Source organism: Rhinoraja longicauda, chromosome 8 (genome assembly GCF_053455715.1).
Source record: "Rhinoraja longicauda isolate Sanriku21f chromosome 8, sRhiLon1.1, whole genome shotgun sequence".
Taxonomy (NCBI): Eukaryota; Metazoa; Chordata; class Chondrichthyes; order Rajiformes; family Arhynchobatidae; genus Rhinoraja; species Rhinoraja longicauda.
In genome coordinates, this window is record NC_135960.1 from 29,134,128 (window position 1) to 29,156,605 (window position 22,478).

The 22,478-nt window shown below is 41.7% G+C and overlaps 1 protein-coding gene and 1 pseudogene across 2 annotated transcripts; both read right to left on the reverse strand.

The window, feature by feature from the left end:
• Positions 1-5,243: 5,243 nt before the first annotated feature.
• Positions 5,244-9,272, reverse strand: LOC144596149 (secreted phosphoprotein 24-like). Its single transcript, XM_078404326.1, has 9 exons — positions 9,221-9,272; positions 8,974-9,077; positions 8,326-8,454; positions 7,976-8,107; positions 7,816-7,860; positions 7,090-7,134; positions 6,404-6,448; positions 5,959-6,003; positions 5,244-5,381 (listed from the first exon to the last, which is right to left on the reverse strand). Exons 1-9 carry the CDS (start codon positions 9,270-9,272, stop codon positions 5,295-5,297), a joined length of 684 nt encoding a protein of 227 aa, XP_078260452.1. The 3' UTR covers positions 5,244-5,294.
• Positions 9,273-14,774: 5,502 nt separating this feature from the next.
• LOC144596230 (secreted phosphoprotein 24-like) lies at positions 14,775-18,875 on the reverse strand (annotated as a pseudogene). The gene is made up of 8 exons (XR_013547578.1): positions 18,783-18,875; positions 18,536-18,639; positions 17,902-18,030; positions 17,552-17,683; positions 17,392-17,436; positions 16,658-16,702; positions 15,874-15,918; positions 14,775-14,851 (listed from the first exon to the last, which is right to left on the reverse strand). The product of XR_013547578.1 is annotated as a secreted phosphoprotein 24-like (transcript).
• Between the last annotated feature and the right edge of the window lie 3,603 nt (positions 18,876-22,478).

Consider the following 22,478-nt stretch of genomic DNA (forward strand, 5'->3'; position numbering starts at 1 on the left):
ATCAGGATGGATCAAAGTGTGGTTTGTCGACAGCTCTGCGCAGGACCACACGAAAACTCAGAGAGTCGTGAACGTGGCCCAAAACGCCAGGTAAACTCGCCTTCATTCACCATTGCCGCATTGACTCTATCTACACTTCTTAATGGCTGGGGAAAGCAGCCAACACAATGAAGAACCAATTCACATCCAGGTCATTCTCTCTTCCCCCGTCTTCCATCTAGCAGTCAATACAAAAGCTTGAAAGCACATACCATCAGATTCAAGGAAAAGTTCTTCCCAATTGTTATCAAACTCTTGAACGATGCCTCAGGTGCCAGGGGTGAATTGCTGTTCCTCCATTCTATCTTGTGGTGCTTGTTGTTTCTTTAACCCACACTTTCCCTGTAGCTGTCATGCTATATCGTGCACGCTGTTTATTTTCTCTTTGTATAACCTCTGTGTTGTGGATATCAGAGTTGAGTTTGGATATGGTCAAGAGTCTGGAGGGGTTAATCGACGAATGTACCAAACACAGAACAATCAAATTCTTGTTGCAACAGAATAACCGGCGTTGACACTGTCGACAAATACATTGTGATGCATCCAGATAGGATTCTTTCTACGGTGCAGATGTGGCAATTACTGAGAATTTGTTTTTAAAATATCGAATGTCCTTACTCTTCTGCTGATGTAAACTCCTCAAAGGACACTGGTTCATATTTGCTCAACTTGTTGATTGTGGGCACCAGATCTAGATGAAAGGTGGGCTGTGGTTATGGGCAGAGCTTCCTCCAAATTCAATCATCATGTTTACATTTGGTGGGAGTAATATGAAATCAGGTTTTATTCCTCAGAATATGAAATATTAAGTTCACAGAGGTGAAGAAATACTTTAATAAACTCTAAAGCTGCCTTGTAGCTAAATTAAATCTTGGGATAATTTATTTGCAGTACATTGCCAATATCCCAGAAATGACCTGGAAATTCCAAAACACTGCTGCAAGAAACATAAGCAATGTCAGCAGACCAAAGGAGCTGGTCAATGACTTCAGAAAATGAGTTGGAGCACCCACCGTAGTCTACGTTAATGTGCTGAATTAGAGATGATCAAACTCCTAGGCGTAGATATCATCAAAAATTTGTTCAGGGCCAACCAGATTTACGGATGGCATAGTGGCACAGACGTAGATTTGCAGTCTTCAGAGTGCCAGAGACCCGGGTTCCTGACTCCAGGTGCTGTCTTTATGGAGTTTCTACACACTCCCTGTGACCGCGTGGGTTTCCTCCGGGTGTGCTGTTCTCATTCCACATTCCAAAGACTTGCAAGTTTGGTGGTTAGCTGGCTTCTGTAATGTATTCCTGGTGTGGAGGATGCAAAACTGGGATAACATAGAACTAGGGGAGGCAATGTTGCCTAGTTGGCAATGTTGCAAACTGGCTCATTCCAGACTGAAGAAATTCATGCTGAGCGTTGCTTTGAAGCTCAGTACAGCAGATGTGAAGTCTTGAAGATTCGTTTGGGGGGTGGGGGGGGGGGGGGGGGAGTGTTGGTGGGTGATGGGAGTGAGTACAGTTTTGGTCCTTTTCCCCCTGGTCATTGAGTTAATGTACTCTACTCTACTTCTTGCCATGGTAATAAACTCCAGATTCTTAGCGTGCTCTTCTAACATACACATTAACTCGGCAATCAGTTTATTCTTTACAATTTTGCTTCTTGGTCTTTAATTCTGTCCCTGCCAAAAAGGGCAGTAAATTCTCTGTGTTCACCTTGCCAAAGCCATGACCCAGGGATGACACAGAAGCACAGAGGTTGGAGCTGCTGTCTGAAATTTAATCCTGACCCTGGGTGCTGTCTATGTGGAGTTTGTAAGTTCTACTTTTGTCCCTGTGAGTTTCCTTCAAGTCTCCAGTTTCCTTGGACATTTCAAAGATGTGTGAATCACTTTGCAATTTACCCCTTGTATATGGGTGATTGTTAGAATGTGGGGAGAATAAAATGTGTTAGTGTAGGGTTGGGGTAAGTGTGGGTGCCTGATGGTCAGCAAAGACTCAGTGGACGAAAGGCCTTGTCCATGCAGGATCTCTCCATAACTCCATCAGTTGGGAGTGAGGGCACGGCTGGATGTAAGGGGATGAGGGCTGTGCAGCCTTTCGTGTTTAGAGAGAAGTTGCTGGACTGGCCCCTGCTTGTCGCCCGAGGACCGGAGAACCGGAGAGATGATGGAGGGAGCCGGCGATGGCGGTTGTGAGAGTGATGGTCGGTAAGATCTCTATTGTAGTTGATAAAATGGTGCCAAAACCTGGTGACTCTTACATGCGGTCTCAGAGGACGATATTTATGCTCTTTGTATTAATCGGGTATAATGTTTAGGTGTGACTGTAGCTTGCTGAACTGTATGCGAAAAAAAATAGCATTCACTGTAAGTATGGACATATAACAATTGACCGTTGAACCATTGACTGTTGAACATTGATCAAGCATGAATGCACCAAGTTTTATTCGGCTGCATGTTCAACGTAATTTCTCTGCTTTTGCTTCCTGTCCCTGTGGAAATGAGTCCAATTGTCTTGAACTCTGCCACTTCTGCCTCCCCCACCAGAATTGCTAATTTCAGTGGACTGTCAATCCACACTTGAGGATCTGTTTACATCACTTAGACACATTTTCAGATATTACTTAGTTTTCTTAATCTTCAGAACACTTTCCTGCACTTCCCTACGAATTTCTTTCAGGTGGATCGTAAAGTGGGCCCTGAGCAACACTGCTGATGTTGGGAGTTGAAATGTCATGAGCTTGTGAGTGGTGTAAATGTATTGCTGACTGTGAGCAGTTGCTTTCACTGGATGACAGTCATCGTGTTTACGTTCACTGCCAATCATGACTTGCATCCTCAACAGAAACTATTGGGATTGGATAAGTAACGGTTTCTGATGAAATGCATGACCCAGGGATGACACAGAAGCACAGAGGTTGGAGCTGCTGTCTGAAATTTCCAGTGAATGGGTTTAATCCTGACCCTGGGTGCTGTCTATGTGGAGTTTGCAAGTTCTACCTTTGTCCCAGTGAGTTTCCTTCAAGTCTCCAGTTTCCTTGGACATTTCAAAAATGTGAAAATCACTTTGCAATTTACCCCTTGCATGTAGATGATTGTTAGAATGCGGGGAGAATAAAATGTGTTAGTGGAGTGTTGGGGTAATTGTGGGTGCCTGATGGTCAGCAATGACTCAGTGGATGAAAGGCCTTGTCCATGCAGCATCTCTCCATAACTCCGTCAGTTGGGAGTGAGGGCACGGCTGGATGTGAGGGGATGAGGGATGTGCAGCCTTTCGTGTTTAGAGAGAAGCAGCTGAACTGGCCCCTGCTTGTCCCCCGAGGACCGGAGAACCGGAGAGATGATGGAGGGAGCCGGCGATGGCGGTTGTGAGAGTGAGGGCCGGTAAGAGCTCTATTGTAGTTGATAAAATGGCGCCAAAACCTGGCGACTCTTACATGGGGTCTCAGAGGACGATATTTATGCTCTTTCCATTAAACGGATATCATGTTTAGGTGTGACTGTAGCTTACTGAACTGTATACAAAAAATATAGAATTCACTGTAAATATGTACGTATGACAATATAGAACCATTGACCATTGAACATTGATCAAGCATGATTGCACCAAGATTTATACGGCTGCATGTTCAACGTAATAGCTCTGCTTTTGCTTCATGTCCCTGTGGAAATGAGTCCAATTGTATTGAACTCTGCCACTTCTGCCTCCCCCACCACAATTGCTACTTTCAGTGGACTGCCAATCCACACTTGAGGACCTGTTTACATCAATTAGACACATTTTCAGATATTACTTGGTTTTCTTATTCTTCACAACACTTTCCTGCACTTCCCTATGAATTTCTTTCAGGTGGATCGTAAAGTGGGCCCTGAGCAACACTGCTGATGTTGGGAGTTGAAATGTCATGGGCTTGTGAGTGGTGTAAATGTATTGCTGACTGTGAGCAGTTGCTATCACTGGATGACAGTTATCGTGTTTACGTTCACTGCCAATCATGACTTGCATCCTCAACAGAAACTATTGGAATTGGATAAGTAACAGTTTCTGATGAAATGCATGGCACAGCAATGCATGTTCACCAAGAGATCAAAAGCGTACTTCCTGCATAAGGAAGCTATCCTTTGGTTTAGTCCATCGACGGACGAGGTGAAGACTTGAGCTTGAACTGTCCCTGCAAATTGTTCAGAGTCCAGATTCCCAGCAACAGGAATGTAATGGGGCCCACAGGATGAAATGTGGGATTTAGGAGTGGGTTGGTGGAGATATGCCAGTATGAATCACCTCTCAAACCACTGCCCAGCTCACCACTCAGCTAACCGGTAAGCACTGGTTTATTTAGTTTGTTCTTTTTACTTTTTGATAATATTTTTAATTAATTTCCAAAATGTTTATAACGATTCTACCACCCAACTACACACCTGTGGGAATTTACAGTGGCCAATTAACCCAATGACCTGCACATCTTTAGATGAGGTGAGGAAACTGGAGCACCCAGCGGAAACACAACCAGTCACAGGGAGAACACACAAACTCCACACGGACAGCTCCAGTAGTCAAGATTGAACTCGGATCAGTGGAACTGTGAAGCAGCTGCTCTATCTGCTGCATTATTGTACATTGTTGCACCCACTGAACAAGAGAGAAATTATTCAAGCTGCATCTTTGAGGCAAACACTCATTTCAATAATATCTAATCCCTAAATTCACCCAACCCATCTTTCTTTGGTCCCAAAATCTAATTCTTTAAAAATGTAATTGTTGGAGACTTTAAAAAGCTGACATTAGATATGAATGTCAAACTACCTAAATAATTCAATCTTGCTGCAAGTGAAATAAGCTACCTAGGTTGCAGTGCCTGACGTTAATATAGAGCAGCAAGTAGTCCAACACATGAGGACTATGCCAGATGGAGAAGGTCCCACATCAAGAGTTCCCACCGGACAAGGGAGGGAATGGCTGACGTGAGCACAATGACTGGATGAACCTCTGTAGATCAGTGACATGCTGAACAAATTCCGGGAGCAAAACCGTGAATATTTCTTAATAATTTTATTTTGATCCACAATGTATTAAATAATAATAAACAGCAATAAAACAGAATATTTACAAACAGTAGAATCTCCCAGTTACAGTGATATGTACAGTCAGGAGCTCCAGGCCCCTGTCCTTGTATATGGGCAAGTACAGTACAGGTGACAGTGTCTTGTTTATTCTGAATGAGGTCTTCTTGTGTTCACACTGAGTTCAGACTCTCAGGAGTTTCATTCATGGTTAGTGTCTCCCACTTGAGAACTCACTCCCTCGTTTGAAGATTCCTCCTGAGATAATTCTGTTGATTTGCTTTTCATCTGTTTAGAAAGATAAATAATCACAATTTTAGAATCATGTCCAGAAGCAAAGTTTAAATCATTTTAGTTTGTAAATGGATAACTAGAACCGCTCAGAATTCCTGGTGTTGTAACTGCACAGTAAACACTTTACAAGCTGAGTTGCAGTAAAATATTCATATGCTGGGGCATTGAGATAAATTATTAATATAATAGAGGTGAGTTCATCATCAGTTGGTCATGGCTGTGCTGACCTCCTCCTGCATCACACTCGCACTCTCCCAGACCAGCTAATTATACTCTGTTAAATCTTGACAATCTCTGGGCTGCTCCTCTAATGAAGCTGGTGGTTATATGTCCACACACCAGGATTGTCCGCAAGGAGATTGCCTTTTCTAATTCTAGTTCAAAATTAAGTGAAGACCAATCTTACACAGGGTGAAGTTGGTAATCCTCAGCCTCTGAACATTCTGAAGCATTTGTGCAACGATATCCTCTCCCCATCTTTCTAATAAGTATGGGTAGTAATTTAATAAAGAGAAGCCTGACCAAGCTTCTTTATCTTAACAATAGATATGGATTCCCTGATTATACTTACATTGGAAGACTCCTCGATTGATGTCTCTTCTGAATTGTCTTGTATCTGTGTGAAAATATTGATATTTATATATTCAGCATTAAATAATAAAGACTGTGACGTAATCGCTGAACAAAACTTTTAATGCATGAATTATAAATGATGCCCCTTATATCAGGGCAAATCAGGATTTGAGAATCTGTGTTGGAGTGGAAAAGTCCTCACTAAAATATTTGCATTCGCTCTGCTTAATGAAGCCTGGATAACATGAGGAGTGGGGTCAGTGGAGCCAACTCAACAATCCCCCTCAGCCCAACTTCCCCAGGGGAGTCAAACAATATAATCCCTTTTGAACTGCATCGAGCTACAATAAATGGCTGTCTCATCCTCTATTCTAACATAGTTCAACCCAAGGTATTAAACCATATCAGAGAGATCATTTGAAAAGGTTTCTGCTTATACTCACATTGTCTGGATCCTCGATTGATGTCTCTGTTGATTTGGATTTGTCCTGTTTGGAAATAACATTATATATTTAGTACAAAACAATAATGAATAATTTTGAGAATATATGAATTGCTATTGGACTTCTGAAACAATCACCTCTTTGCCACCCATTTACAGGAAGTGCTGCCACATACTCTTGATCTTAACTTTCCTCAATTCAGTTCATCTGTTATTGTATGTTTAGTTTCTTGCACTGCCTCAGATTGTACTACAGTTTTACGTTTTGTATAATGTTGTGTTCATCATTATTGAATGCATCTGAACAAGGAAATTCATTGCACTCTGGTGTATTTGACAATAGACTAATTTGCATCTGCAATTAACTGCATGCAAGCTATTAGAAGGCAAATGATCTGTTGCCTTTGTTCCAAGAGGACTTGAGCACAAGAGTATTACAATGACATGGAATCTTTGTCACAGACTCAAAGTAATGGTTAGATCAATTAGGATGAGCAGAGGAAGAACCTCTTCACTGGGATGTGGACTTTGGATCTCTCATACCAGAGAACTAAGGAGGCTCAGTCCTCCCTTCTACTGTTTGGAACGGACATATTATGAGTTAAAATCTTTCCACCTCATTCTGACAGATCAGTCTCCATTCTGTAGTTGAGAATCAAGAGATAACCATTCACAAATTAAACTTACATTTGAAGAATCTTCCAGTGAAATTTCTTCTGACTTGCTTCCCACCTGTATGAAAGCATTAACATTTAGGAAACAAGCAGAGGATGGCTTTGGTAAGTAACAAGCATTAATAGATTCTCCCAAATGCTAGACGAGGATGTTGCATTAAAAATGAGAGATTGTTAATCCAACATTCCTAAGTATTGATTCAATGTTGGACTGAGGAAGCTCAACTGAAAGTCTCACTCTCTACATTGGCCCAGTATTCAATAAAATGCCTGGTAAAGTAGCTGTGCAGAGTCAATTGATATTCCTGCGAAAGGTAGCACAGGCATCAATTGCCATCTGCTTAAATGAAGCTCTGGCTTCCATCCAGGAAGGATTTGTACTCACTGGTGACTATTGGTGTCAGCCTAGGAGACACTGTTCCTGTAATTTTGTCTTGCTGATGCTAAGTTCATCTTGAGTGGATGACAGGCCCTTTATACACTGAACTTAAATATCAGAATCCCCTCCCACCACATCAGACTGTGACAATGGTTACTGATTGTGGATGATCAGCCACGATCAAAATGAATAGCGGTGCCGGCTTGAAGGGCCTAATAGCCTCCTCCTGCACCTATTTTCTATGTTTGTATGTTAACACGCTTTCTCACTCAACATTCTGAATGGAATAGTAAACACTTCATTGCTAAAAATTGAGATCAACAAGAGAAATCATCTGACAAAATACTAGTTAATACTCACACTTGAGGTTTCCTCTAGTGATGTCTCATTTGATTTGCTTTGAGCCTGTGTGAAGAAATTTACATTTACATCTTAATAACAGGGCACCAATGAAATGTTTCTTAAACGATCTCATGTTCTAGAAATTCCACTGCCCTGAATTGTATAACTGTGCAGTTACCTCAATACTGGTTTCATTGGACTCTGTTGAGTCACTCTCGCTGTCAATGGTCTTCAGACCTTCACACTCCACATCAACGTCAGCCACCTTATCAGCAAAATATTCCACACGGCTTTTGCAAAACCCTTTCTCCTGTGAAAATAAAGCATAATGCATAGAAATTATTGATGAATCCAAACTCAACTCTGAATCAAAGTAATTAAAATATAACTCAATTTATAGGCATTTGTTAAATATAACTTAGTGTGTATGGTCAATTCTATGATATAACCTACATACGTAGCGCTTTCTATGATGTTACTCATTACACACAAAAATTTGAATAATTTGCAATATAATTCTGGACTCACAGCAATGTTCTTAGGGTGAAAGGTGCAACTGGGATCATCAAATTCCTGTCCAGAATTCTTGGAGCAGACAGTTTCCTTCACGGAGAATGTTAAATCCACATTGTATGACAGCTTACCCGTGCGATAGGTCTGTTGAAAAGAAAACAGTTTATTGATGTATTATTATATGTGCTGTTCTTACAATGATCTGATCAAGCTTAGATCTAAGCAGGTCTTTTCTTCAGCAGATGATTACATTGGCGGTGCCAGTATTTTAACCCATAATGAGCAAGAGACTTAAATAGCCCAAAGGTAAAATTTCAACCTGAATTCCAAATCAATAGTCTAGTCTAGGAGATTCAAGATTTAAATACAGATTTGGGATTTAAATTCTTGATCTAATATTCATTGAAAACTGTGTGAAATAATATAGAGCACATATTTAGTAATTAAACACTCACGTTTAAAACTTATCTGAACAGACACAATATCTCATAATTCTAATCATACAGTGTGAGGTTATATAACCCATCAGGCCTATTAAAGCACCCAGCAGAACAATCTCATCTGTGCTATTCCCCCTCTTTATAATCCCCAGCAAACCTTCAACTGATTCTCATCCTTACAGGATATAGCGCGTGAAACGCAATTAAACCAGGGCACACTTACAGTTGTTACACCTCTCCTGGTGATCGCACACAGGTTGGTGAACTCGGTGATTTCATTCAGCTTTGCAACTGAGGCTCTCAGAGCATCCTTGGTGCTTGGCACTCCTGCAGAGAGAGAAGGAAAATTGTACAAGATATTCAAACAAGCGTCGGTGAAGTATTTTTGCATGTTGGTGAATTATCACTGACTGGAACTCATTACCAATAACTCATTACTTTTTGAGGCCCTCCCTCTCCCCAGTACCTACCTGAGCAGTGTAGGATCTGAACGGCAGCGATGGCGAGGAGGAAGGATTTCATTCTGACTCGTGTGGGATCAGCTGGCTGGGTTCTCAGAGTAATGTTGCTGCTTCTCTCTCTCGATCTGCCTTCACCTCGCTGCGTTCAGTCTTTATACCCTGCACCTCCACCACATTCATACACTGACTCATGTTTGTTTAACTTGTTAATCGTCGTCACCGGAACCAGATGAAAGGTGGGCTGTGATTATGGGCAGAACTTCCTCCAAGTATCGTCATCATGTTTAGATTTGGTGGGAAAAGTATGAAATCGGGTTTGATGCCTCAAAGGTATGTAGGTTAATTGGCTGGGTAAATGTAAAAATTGTCCCTCGTGGGTGTAGGATAGTGTTAATGTACGGGGATCGCTGGGCGGCACGGACTTGGAGGGCCGAAAAGGCCTGTTTCCGGCTGTATATATATGATATGATATGATAAGATAAAATATGAAATAGTAAATTCACAGAGGGGAAGAAACAATCAACTCTGATTTGCAAAAAAACCACTTTACAAATATATAAATTTGGTGATTATTTATTTGCAGTGCACTGCCAAAACCCAAGGAATGACTTGGAATTTCCAGAATACTGCTACAGGAAACATGAGCAATGTCAGCAAACCAAAAGAGCTGGTCACGGACTTCAGAAAATGTGGTGGAGTACCCATCCCAGTTGACGTTAATGGTGCTGAAGTGGAGATGATCAAGGGGTTCCAATTCTTTGGCATTGATATCATCAACAATTTGTTCTGAGCCAACCACATTGAAGCTACTGACAGGAAAGCACACCAATGCCTCTACTTCATAAGTTCACGTTAACGGGGCAGAATCAGGCCATTTTGTCCATCAAGTCTACTCCCCATTTCAATCATGGCTGATTTATCTTTCCCATCAACCCCTTTCTCCTGCCTTCTGCCCGAATCATCTGACACCTTCACTAATCAAGAATCTACCAAACTCCTTAAAAATATCTTCCTCAGCTATCTGTGGCAATAGATTTCACAGATACTCCTTACTCTGACTAAAGAAATTCCACCTCATCTCCTTTCTAAAGCTATGCCCTCTGATCCTAGACTCTCCCACGAGTGGAAACATCCTCCCCACATTTACTCTATCCAGGCTTTTCACTATACTGTAGGTTTCAATGAGATCGCCCAACATGCTTCTAAACTCCAGCGAGTACAGGCCCAGTGCTGTCAAAGGTGCATCATATGTTAACCCAATCATTCCTGGGATCATTCTTATGAACTTTGTCTGATCGCTATTTACTGTCAGCACTTCCTACCTCAGATACATCTTCAGAGGTGTTAGGACATTCACCATATTTCAAATAAACGTTAGTAATGTCTACGGACTGTATGCACTGTGGAAAGCATGGTATCAGGATGGATCAAAGTGTGGTTTGTCGACAGCTCTGCGCAGGACCACACGAAAACTCAGAGAGTCGTGAACGTGGCCCAAAACGCCAGGTAAACTCGCCTTCATCCCCCATTGCCGCATTGACTCTATCTACACTTCTTACTGGCTGGGGAAAGCAGCCAGCACAATCAAGAACCAATTCACATCCACGTCATTGTCTCTTCCCCTGTTTTCCATCTAGCATTCAATACAAAAGCTTGGAAGCACATACCATCAGATTCAAGGAAAAGTTCTTCCCAATTGTTATCAAACACTTGAACGATGCCTCAGGTGCCAGGGGTGAATTGCTGTTCCTCCATTCTATCTTGTGGTGCTTGTTGTTTCTTTAACCCACACTTTCCCTGTAGCTGTCATGCTATATCGTGCACGCTGTTTATTTTCTCTTTGTATAACCTCTGTGTTGTGGATATCAGAGTTGAGTTTGGATATGGTCAAGAGTCTGGAGGGATTAATTGACGTATGTACCAAACACAGAACAATCAAATTCTTGTTGCAACAGAATAACTGGTGTTGACACTGTCGACAAATACATTGTGATGCATCCAGATAGGATTCTTTCTACGGTGCAGATGTGGCAATTACTGAGAATGATTTTTAAAATATCGAATGTCCTTACTCTTCTGCTGATGTAAACTCCTCAAAGGACACTGGTTCATGTTTGCTCAACTTGTTGATTGTGGGCACCAGATCTAGATGAATGGTGGGCTGTGGTTATGGGCAGAGCTTCCTCCAAATTCAATCATCATGTTTACATTTGGTGGGGGTAATATGAAATCAGGTTTTATTCCTCAGAATATGAAATATTAAGTTCACAGAGGTGAAGAAATACTCAACTCTAATCAACTCTAAAGCTGCCTTGTAGCTAAATTAAATCTTGGGATAATTTATTTGCAGTGCATTGCCAATACCCCAGAAATGACTTGGAAATTGCAAAACACTGCTGCAAGAAACATGAGCAATGTCAGCAGACCAAAGGAGATGGTCAATGACTTCAGAAAATGAGATGGAGTACCCACCGTAGTCTACGTTAATGTGCTGAATTAGAGATGATCAAACTCCTAGGCGTAGATATCATCAAAAATTTGTTCTCGGCCAACCAGATTTACGGATGGCATAGTGGTGCAGACGTTGAGTTGCAGTCTTCAGAGTGCCAGAGACCCGGGTTCCTGACTCCAGGTGCTGTCTTTATGGAGTTTCTACATACTCCCTGTGACCGCGTGGGTTTTGTCCGGGTGTGCTGGTCTCCTTCCACATTTCAAAGACTTGCAGGTTTGGAGGTTAGCTGGCTTCTGTAATTTGTTCCTGGTGTGGAGGATGCAAAACTGGGGTAACATAGAACTAGGGGAGGCAATGTTGCCTAGTTGGCAACTGGCTCATTCCAGACTGAAGAAGTTCATGCTGAGCGTTGCTTTGAAGCTCAGTATAGCAGATGTGAAGTCTTGAAGGCTCGTTTGGGGGTGTAGGGGGGGGGGGGGGGTTGTGGGGAGTGTTGGTGGGTGAGGGGAGTGAGTACAGTTTTGGTCCTTTTCCTCTTGGTCATTGAGTGAATGTACTTGACTCTTCTTTTTGCCATGGTAATAAACTCCAGATTCTTAGCGTGCTCTTCTAACATACGCATTAACTCGGCAATCAGTTTATTCTTTACAATTTTGCTTCTTGGTCTTTAATTCTGTCCCTGCCAAAAAAGGGCAGTAAATTCTCTGTGTTCACCTTGCCAAAGCCATGACCCAGTGATGACACAGAAGCACAGAGGTTGGAGCTGCTGTCTGAAATTTCCAGTGAATGGGTTTAATCCTGACCCTGGGTGCTGTCCATGTGGAGTTTGCAAGTTCTACCTTTGTCCCAGTGAGTTTCCTTCAAGTCTCCAGTTTCCTTGGACATTTCAAAAATGTGTCAATCACTTTGCAATTTACCCCTTGCATGTAGGTGATTGTTAGAATGTGGGGAGAATAAAATGTGTTAGTGGAGGGTTGGGGTAAGTGTGGGTGCCTGATGGTCAGCAAAGACTCAGTGGATAAAAGGCCTTGTCCATGCAGGATCTCTCCATAACTCCACCAGTTGGGAGTGAAGGCACGGCTGGATGTGAGGGGCTGAGGGCTGTGCAGCCTTTCGTGTTTAGAGAGAAGTTGCTGAACTGGCCCCTGCTTGTCTCCCGAGGACCAGAGAAACTGAGAGATGATGGAGGGAGCCGGCGATGGTGGTTGTGAGAGTGAGGGCTGGTAAGAGCTCTATTGTAGTTGATAAAATGACGCCAAAACCTGGCGACTCTTACATGGGGTCTCAGAGGACGATATTTATGCTCTTTGTATTAAACGGGTATTATGTTTAGGTGTGACTGTAGCTTACTGAACTGTATGCGAAAAAAATAGAATTCACTGTAAATATGTACGTATGACTATATAGAACCATTGATTGTTGAACATTGATCAAGCATGATTGCACCAAGATTTATACGGCTGCATGTTCAACGTAATTTCTCTGCTATTACTTCCTGTCCCTGTGGTAACGAGTCCAATTGTCTTGAACTCTGCCTCTTCTGCCTCCCCCACCACAATTGCTACTTTCAGTGGACTGTCAATCCACACTTGAGGACCTGTTTACATCACTTAGACATATTTTCAGATATTACTTGGTTTTTTTATTCTTCAGAACACTTTCCTGCACTTCCCTATGAATTTCTTTCAGGTGGATCGTAAAGTGGGCCCTGAGCAACACTGCTGATCTTGGGAGTTGAAATGTCATGAGCTTGTGAGTGGTGTAAATGTATTGCTGACTGTGAGCAGTTGCTATCACTGGATGACAGTCATCGTGTTTACGTTCACTGCCAATCATGACTTGCATCCACAACAGAAACTATTGGAATTGGATAAGTAAAAGTTTCTGATGAAATGCATGGCACAGCATTGCATGTTCACCAAGTAATCAAAAGCGTACTTTCTGCATAAGGAAGCTATCCTTTGGTTTATTCCATCGACGGACGAGGTGAAGACTTGAGCTTGAACTGTCCCTGCAAATTGTTCAGAGTCCACATTCCCAGCAACAGGAATGTAATGGGGCCCACAGGATGAAATGTGGGATTTAGGAGTGGGTTGGTGGAGATATGCCAGTATGAATCACCTCTCAAACCACTGCCCAGCTCACCACACAGCTAAACGGTAAGCACTGGTTTATTTAGTTTGTTCTGTTTACTTTTTGCTAATATTTTTAATTAATTTCCAAAATGTTTATAACGATTCTACCACCCAACTACAGACCTGTGGCAATTTACAGTGGCCAATTAACCCAACGACCTGCACATCTTTAGGTGGTGTGAGGAAACTGGATCACCCAGCGGAAACACAACCAGTCACAGGGAGAACACACAAACTCCACACGGACAGCTCCAGTAGTCAAGATTGAACTCGGATCACTGGAACTGTGAAGCAGCTGCCCTATCTGCTGCATTATTGTACATTGTTGCACCCATTGAACAAGAGAGAAATTATTCAAGCTGCATCTTTGAGGCAAACACTCATTTCAATAATATCTAATCCCTAAATTCACCCAACCCATCTTTCTTTGGTCCCAAAATCTAATTCTTTAAAAATGTAATTGTTGGAGCCTTTAAAAAGCTGACATTAGATATGAATGTCAAACTACCTAAATAATTCAATCTTGCTGCAAGTGAAATAAGCTATCTATGTTGCAGTGCCTGATGTTAATATAGAGCAGCAAGTAGTCCAACACATGAGGACTTTGCCAGATGGAGAAGGTCCCACATCAGGAGTTCCCACCGGACAAGGGAGGGAATGGCTGACGTGAGCACAATGACTGGATGAACCTCTGTAGATCAGTGACATGCTGAACAAATTCCGGGAGCAAAACCGTGAATATTTCTTAATAATTTTATTTCGATCCACAATGTATTAAATAATAATAAACAGCAATAAAACAGGATATTTACAAACAGTAGAATCTCCCAGTTACAGTGATATGTACAGTCAGGAGCTCCAGGCCCCTGTCCTTGTATATGGGCAAGTACAGTACAGGTGACAGTGTCTTGTTTATTCTGAATGAGGTCTTCTTGTGTTCACACTGAGTTCAGACACTCAGGAGTTTCATTCATGGTTAGTGTCTCCCACTTGAGAACTCACTCCCTCGTTTGAAGATTCCTCCTGAGATAATTCTGTTGACTTGCTTTTCATCTGTTTAACAAGATAAATAATTACAATTTTAGAATCATGTCAAGACGCAGAGTTTAAATAATTTCCGTTTGTAAATGGATAACTGGAACCACTCAGAATTCCTGGTGTTGTAACTGCACAGTAAACACTTTACAAGCTGAGTTGCAGTAAAATATTCATATTCTGGGGCATTGAAATAAATTATTAATGTAATAGAGATGAGTTCATCATCAGTTGGTCATGGCGGTGCTGACCTCCTCCTGCATCACACTTGCACTCTCCCAGACCAGCTAATTATACTCTGTTAAATCTTGACAATCTCTGGGCTGCTCCTCTAATGAAGCTGGTGGTTATATGTCCACACACCAGGAGTGTCCGCAAGGAGATTGGCTTTTCTAATTCTAGTTCATAATTAAGTGATTACCAAACTTACACAGGGTGAAGTTGGCAATCCTCAGTCTCTGAACAACCAGAAACATTTGTGCAACGATATCCTCTCCCCATCTTTCTAATGAGTATGGGTAATAATTTAATAAAGAGAAGCCTGACCAAGCTTCTTAATCTTAACAATAGATATGGATTCCCTGATTATACTTACATTGGAAGACTCCTCGATTGATGTCTCTTCTGAATTGTCTTGTATTTGTGTGAAAATATTGATATTTATATAATCAGTATTAAATAATAAAGACTGTGACATAACCGCAGAACAAAACCTTTAATGAATGAATTATAAATGATGCCCCTTATATCAGGGCAAATCGGGATTTGAGAATTTGTGTTGGACTGGAAAAGTCCTCACTAAAATATTTGCATTCGCTCTGCTTAATGAAGCCTGGATAACATGAGGAGTGGGGTCAGTGGAGCCAACTCAACAAACCCCCTCAGCCCAACTTCCCCAGGGGAATCAAACAATATAATCCCTTTTGAACTGCATCGAGCGACAATAAATGACAGTCTCATCCTCTATTCTAACATAGTTCAACCCAAGGTATTAAACAATATCAGAGAGATCATTTGAAAAGGTTTCTGCTTATACTCACATTGTCTGGATCCTCGATTGATGTCTCTGTTGATTTGGATTTGTCCTGTGTGGAAATAACATTATATATTTAGTACAGAACAATAATTAATAATTGTAAATATATGAATTGCTATCGGACTTCTCAAACAATCACCTCTTTCTCACCCATTTCCAGGAAGTGCTGCCACGTACTCTTGATCCTAACTTTCCTCAATTCAGTTCATCTGTTATTGTATTTTTAGTTTTTTGCACTGCCTCAGATTGTACTACAGTTTTACGTTTTGTATAATGTTGTGTTTATCATTATTGAATGCATCTGAACAAGAAAATTCATTGCACCCTGGTGTATTTGACAATAGACTCATTTGCATCAGCAATTTCCTGCATGCACAAGTATTAAATATTGATTTCTAATGGAGTTCTAATTCATTGTAAAGTTTCTGGTCATTACAGAGTTGTGGATCGGTACAAGTGGAGCAAGCTATTAGAAGGCAACTGATCTGTTGCCTTTGTTCCAAGTGGACTTGAGCACAAGAGTACTACAATGACATGGAATCTTTGTTATAGACTCAAAGTAATGGTTAGATCAATAAGGATTGAGCTGAGGAAGAACTTCTTCACTGGGATGTGGACTTTGGATCTCTCATCCCAGAGAACTATGGAGGCTCAGTTCTCCCTTCTAGTGTTTGGAACGGACATATTATGAGTTAAAACTTTTCCACCCCATTCTGACAGATCAGTCACCATTCTACACCATAATATAGTTGAGAATCAAGAGATAACCATTCACAAATTAAACTTACATTTGAAGAATCTTCTAGTGAAGTTTCTTCTGACTTGCTTCCCACCTGTATGAAAGCATTAACATTTAGGAAACAAGCAGAGGGCGGGTTTGGTAAGTAACAAGCATTAATAGATTCCCCCAAATGCTAGACCAAGATGTTGCATTATAAATGAGGGATTGTTAATCCGACATTCCTGACTATTGATTCAATGAAGAAGCGTTGGACTGTGGAAGCTCAACTGAAAGTCTCACTCTCTACATTGGCCCAGTATTCAATAAAATGACTGGTAAATTAGCTGTGCAGAGTCAATTGATATTCCTGCGAAAGGTAGAACAGGCATCAACTGCCATCTGCTTAAATGAAGCTCTGGGTTCCATCCAGGAAGGATTTGTACTCACTGGTGACTATTGGTGTCAGCCTAGGAGACACTGTTCCTGTAATTTTGTCTTGCTGATGCTAAGTTCATCTTCAGTGGACGCCAGGCCCATTATACACTGAACTTAAATATCAGAATCCCCTCCCACCACATCAGACTGTGACAATGGTTACTGATTGTGGATGATCAGCCACGATCAAAATGAATAGCGGTGCTGGCTTGAAGGGCCTAATAGCCTCCTCCTGCACCTATTTTCTATGTTTGTATGTTAACACGCTTTCTCACTCACCATTCTGAATGGAATAGTAAACACTTCATTGCTAAAAATTGAGATCAACAAGAGAAATCATCTGACAAAATACTAGTTAATACTCACACTTGAGGTTTCCTCTAGTGATGTCTCATTTGATTTGCTTTGAGCCTGTGTGAAGAAATTTACATTTACATCTTAATAACAGGGCACCAATGAAATGTTTCTTAAACGTTCTCATGTTCTAGAAATTCCACTGCCCTGAATTGTATAACTGTGCAGTTACCTCAATACTGGTTTCATTGGACTCTGTTGAGTCACTCTCGCTGTCAATGGTCTTCAGACCTTCACACTCCACATCAACGTCAGCCACTTTATCAGCAAAATATTCCACACGGCTTTTGCAAAACCCTTTCTCCTGTGAAAATAAAGCAAAATGCATAGAAATTATTGACGAATCCAAACTCAACTCTGAATCAAAGTAATTAAAATATAACTCAATTTACAGGCATTTGTTAAATATAACTTAGTGTGTATGGCCAATTCTATGATATAACCTACATACATAGCGCTTTCTGTGATGTTACTCATTACACTCAAAAATTTGAATAATTTGCAATATAATTCTGGACTCACAGCAATGTTCTTAGGGCGAAAGGTGCAACTGGGATCATCAAATTCCTGTCCAGAATTCTTGGAGCAGACAGTTTCCTTCACGGAGAATATTAAATCCACATTGTATGACAGCTTACCTGTGCGATAGGTCTGTTGAAAAGAAGATAGTTTATTGATGTATATGTGCTGTTCTTACAATGATCTAATCAAGCTTAGATCTACGCAGGTCTTTTCTTCAGCAGATGATTACATTGGTGGTGCCAGTATTTTCACCTATAATGAGCAAGAGACTTAAATAGCCCAAAGGGAAAATTTCAACCTGAATTCCAAATCAATAGTCTAGTCTGGGAGATTCAAGATTTGTACAGATTTGGGATTTAAATTCTTGATCCAATATTCATTGAAAACTGTCTAGAGCACACATTAGTAATTAAACACTCATGTTTAAAACTTAACGGAACAGACACATTATCTCACTCATACTTGCTATCATACATTGTGAGGTTATATAACCCATCAGGCCTATTAAAGTACCCAGCAGAACAATCTCATCTGCGCTATTCCCCCTCTTTATAATCCCCTGCAACCCTTAAACTGATTCTCATCCTTACAGGACATAGCGCGTGAAACGCAATTAAACAAAGGGCACACTTACATTTGTTACACCTCTCCTGGTGATCGCACACAGGTTGGTGAACTCGGTGATTTCATTCAGCTTTGCAACTGAGGCTCTCAGAGCATCCTTGGTGCTTGGCACTCCTGCAGAGAGAGAAGAAAAGTTGTACAAGATATTCAAACAAGCGTCGGTGAAGTATTTTTGCATGTTGATGAATTATCATTGACTGTAACTCATTACCTGTAACTCATTGCTTTTTGAGGCCCTCCCTCTCCCCAGTACCTACCTGAGCAGTGGAGGATCTGCACGGCAGCGATGGCGAGGAGGAAGGATTTCATTCTGCCTCGTGTGGGATCAGCCGGCTGGGTTCTCAGAGTAAAGTTGCTGCTTCTCTCTCTCGATCTGCCTTCACCTCGCTGCGTTCAGTCTTTATACCCTGCACCTCAACCACATTCATACACTGACTCATGTTTGTTTAACTTGTTAATCGGCGTCACCGGAACCAGATGAAAGGTGGGCTGTGATTATGGGCAGAGCTTCCTCCAAGTATCGTCATCATGTTTAGATTTGGTGGGAAAAGTATGAAATTAGGTTTGATGCCTAAAAATATGAAATAGTAAATTCACAGAGGAGAAGAAACAATCAACTCTGATTTGCAAAAAAACGCTTTCCAAATATATAAATTTGGGGATTATTTATTTGCAGTGCACTGCCAAAACCAAGGAATGACTTGGAATTTCCCGAATACTGTTGCAGGAAACATGAGCAATGTCAGCAAACCAAAGGAGCTGCTCACGGACTTCAGAAAATGAGGTGGAGTACCCACCCCAGTCGACGTCAATGGTGTTGAAGTGGAGATGATCAAGGGGTTCCAATTCCTTGGCATTGATATCACCAACAATTTGTTCTGAGCCAACCACATTGAAGCTACCGACAGGAAAGCACACCAATGCCTCTACTTCATACGTTCACATGTTAAAGGGGCAGAATCAGGCTATTTTGTCCATCAATTCTACTCCCCATTTCAATCATGGCTGATTTATCTTTCCCATCAACCCCATTCTCCTGCCTTCTCCCTGAAACATCTGACACCTTCACTAATCAAGAATCTGCCCAACTCCTTAAAAATATCCTCCTCAGCTATCTGTGGCAAAGAATTTCACAGATACTCCTTACTCTGACTAAAGAAATTCCTCCTCATCTCCTTTCTAAAGCTACGCCCTCTGATCCTAGACTCTCCCACGAGTGGAAACATCCTCCCCACATTTACTCTATCCAAGCTTTTCACTATTCGGTAGGTTTCAATGAGATCGCCCAACATGCTTCTAAACTCCAGCGAGTACAGGCCCAGTTCTGTCAAAGGTGCATCATATGTTAACCCAATCATTCCTGGGATCATTCTTATAAATCTCGTCTGATCGCTATTTACTGTCAGCACTTCCTCCCTCAGATACTTCTTCAGAGGTGTTAGGACATTCACCATATTTCAAATAAACCTTAGTAATGTCTACGGACTGTATGCACTGTGGAAAGCATGGTATCAGGATGGATCAAAGTGTGGTTTGTCGACAGCTCTGCGTAGGACCACATGAAAACTCAGAGAGTCGTGAACGTGGCCCAAAACGCCAGGTAAACTCGCCTTCATCCCCCATTGCCACATTGACTCTATCTACACTTCTTAATGGCTGGGGAATGCAGCCAACACAATCAAGAACCAATTCACATCCAGGTCATTCTCTCTTCCCCCGTCTTCCATCTAGCAGTCAATACAAAAGCTTGAAAGCACATACCATCAGATTCAAGGAAAAGTTCTTCCCAATTGTTATCAAACTCTTGAACGATGCCTCTGGTGCCAGGGATGAATTGCTGTTCCTCCAATCTATCTTGTGGTGCTTGTTGTTTCTTTAACCCACACTTTCCCTGTAGCTGTCATGCTATATCGTGCACGCTGTTTATTTTCTCTTTGTATAACCTCTGTGTTGTGGATATCAGAGTTGAGTTTGGATATGGTCAAGAGTCTGGAGGGGTTAATCGACGTATGTACCAAACACAGAACAATCAAATTATTGTTGCAACAGAATAACCGGTGTTGACACTGTCGACAAATACATTGTGATGCATCCAGATGGAATTCTTTCTACGGTGCAGATGTGGCAATTACTGAGAATGATTTTTAAAATATCGAATGTCCTTACTCTTCTGCTGATATCGACTCCTCAAAGGACACTGGTTCATGTTTGCTCAACTTGTTGATTGTGGGCACCAGATCTAGATGAATGGTGGGCTGTGGTTATGGGCAGAGCTTCCTCCAAATTCAATCATCATGTTTACATTTGGTGGGGGTAATATGAAATCAGGTTTTATTCCACAGAATATGAAATATTAAGTTCACAGAGGTGAAGAAATACTCAACTCTAATCAACTCTAAAGCTGCCTTGTAGCTAAATTAAATCTTGGGATAATTTATTTGCAGTGCATTGCCAATACCCCAGAAATGACTTGGAAATTGCAAAACACTGCTGCAAGAAACATGAGCAATGTCAGCAGTCCAAAGGAGATGGTCAATGACTTCAGAAAATGAGATGGAGTACCCACCGTAGTCTATGTTAATGTGCTGAATTAGAGATGATCAAACTCCTAGGCGTAGATATCATCAAAAATTTGTTCTCGGCCAACCAGATTTACGGATGGCATAATGGTGCAGACGTAGAGTTGCAGTCTTTAGAGTGCCAGAGACCCGGGTTCCTGACTCCAGGTGCTGTCTTTATGGAGTTTCTACATACTCCCTGTGACCGCGTGGGTTTTCTCCGGGTGTGCTGGTCTCCTTCCACATTTCAAAGACTTGCAGGTTTGGAGGTTAGCTGGCTTCTGTAATTTGTTCCTGGTGTGGAGGATGCAAAACTGGGATAACATAGAACTAGGGGAGGCAATGTTGCCTAGTTGGCAAATGGCTCATTCCAGACTGAAGAAGTTCATGCTGAGCGTTGCTTTCAAGCTCAGTATAGCGGATGTGAAGTCTTGAAGGCTCGTTTGGGGGGTGTGGGGGGGGGGGGGGGTGGGGGGTGGGGAGTGTTGGTGGGTGAGGGGAGTGAGTACAGTTTTGGTCCTTTTCCCCCTGGTCATTGAGTTAATGTACTCTACTCTACTTCTTGCCATGGTAATAAACTCCAGATTCTTAGCGTGCTCTTCTAACATACGTATTAACTCGGCAAATCAGTTTATTCTTTACAATTTTGCTTCTTGGTCTTTAATTCTGTCCCTGCCAAAAAAGGGCAGTAAATTCTCTGTGTTCACCTTGCCAAAGCCACGACCCAGGGATGACACAGAAGCACAGAGGTTGGAGCTGCTGTCTGAAATTTCCAGTGAATGGGTTTAATCCTGACCCTGGGTGCTGTCCATGTGGAGTTTGCAAGTTCTACCTTTGCCCATTGAGTTTCCTTCAAGTCTCCAGTTTCCTTGGACATTTCAAAAATGTGTCAATCACTTTGCAATTTACCCCTTGCATGTAGGTGATTGATAGAATGTGGGGAGAATAAAATGTGTTAGTGGAGGGTTGGGGTAAGTGTGGGTGCCTGATGGTCAGCAAAGACTCAGTGGATGAAAGGCCTTGTCCATGCAAGATCTCTCCATACCTCCACCAGTTGGGAGTGAAGGCACGGCTGGATATAATAATAATAATATATTTATTTTATATAGCGCCTTAACACATGCACAAAGCGCTTTACAAATACAATTAACATAGAAACAAACAGACAAACTATCCTGACGGAAAAGCGGCGAATAATCAACGCCAGCGTCCTCTCACGTCAGGGTCCGGCAGTAGACATTAAAGAACACAAGACACACAGATACAATTTTTTACACAAAACAGCCATCACAGTGATTGCTCTAGGCATACCCTCACTGTGATGGAAGGCAAAGTCTTATCTCCTCCTCGTTCTTCTCCCGTGGCGCCACGAGGTGATCGAGGCTCCCAACCCCT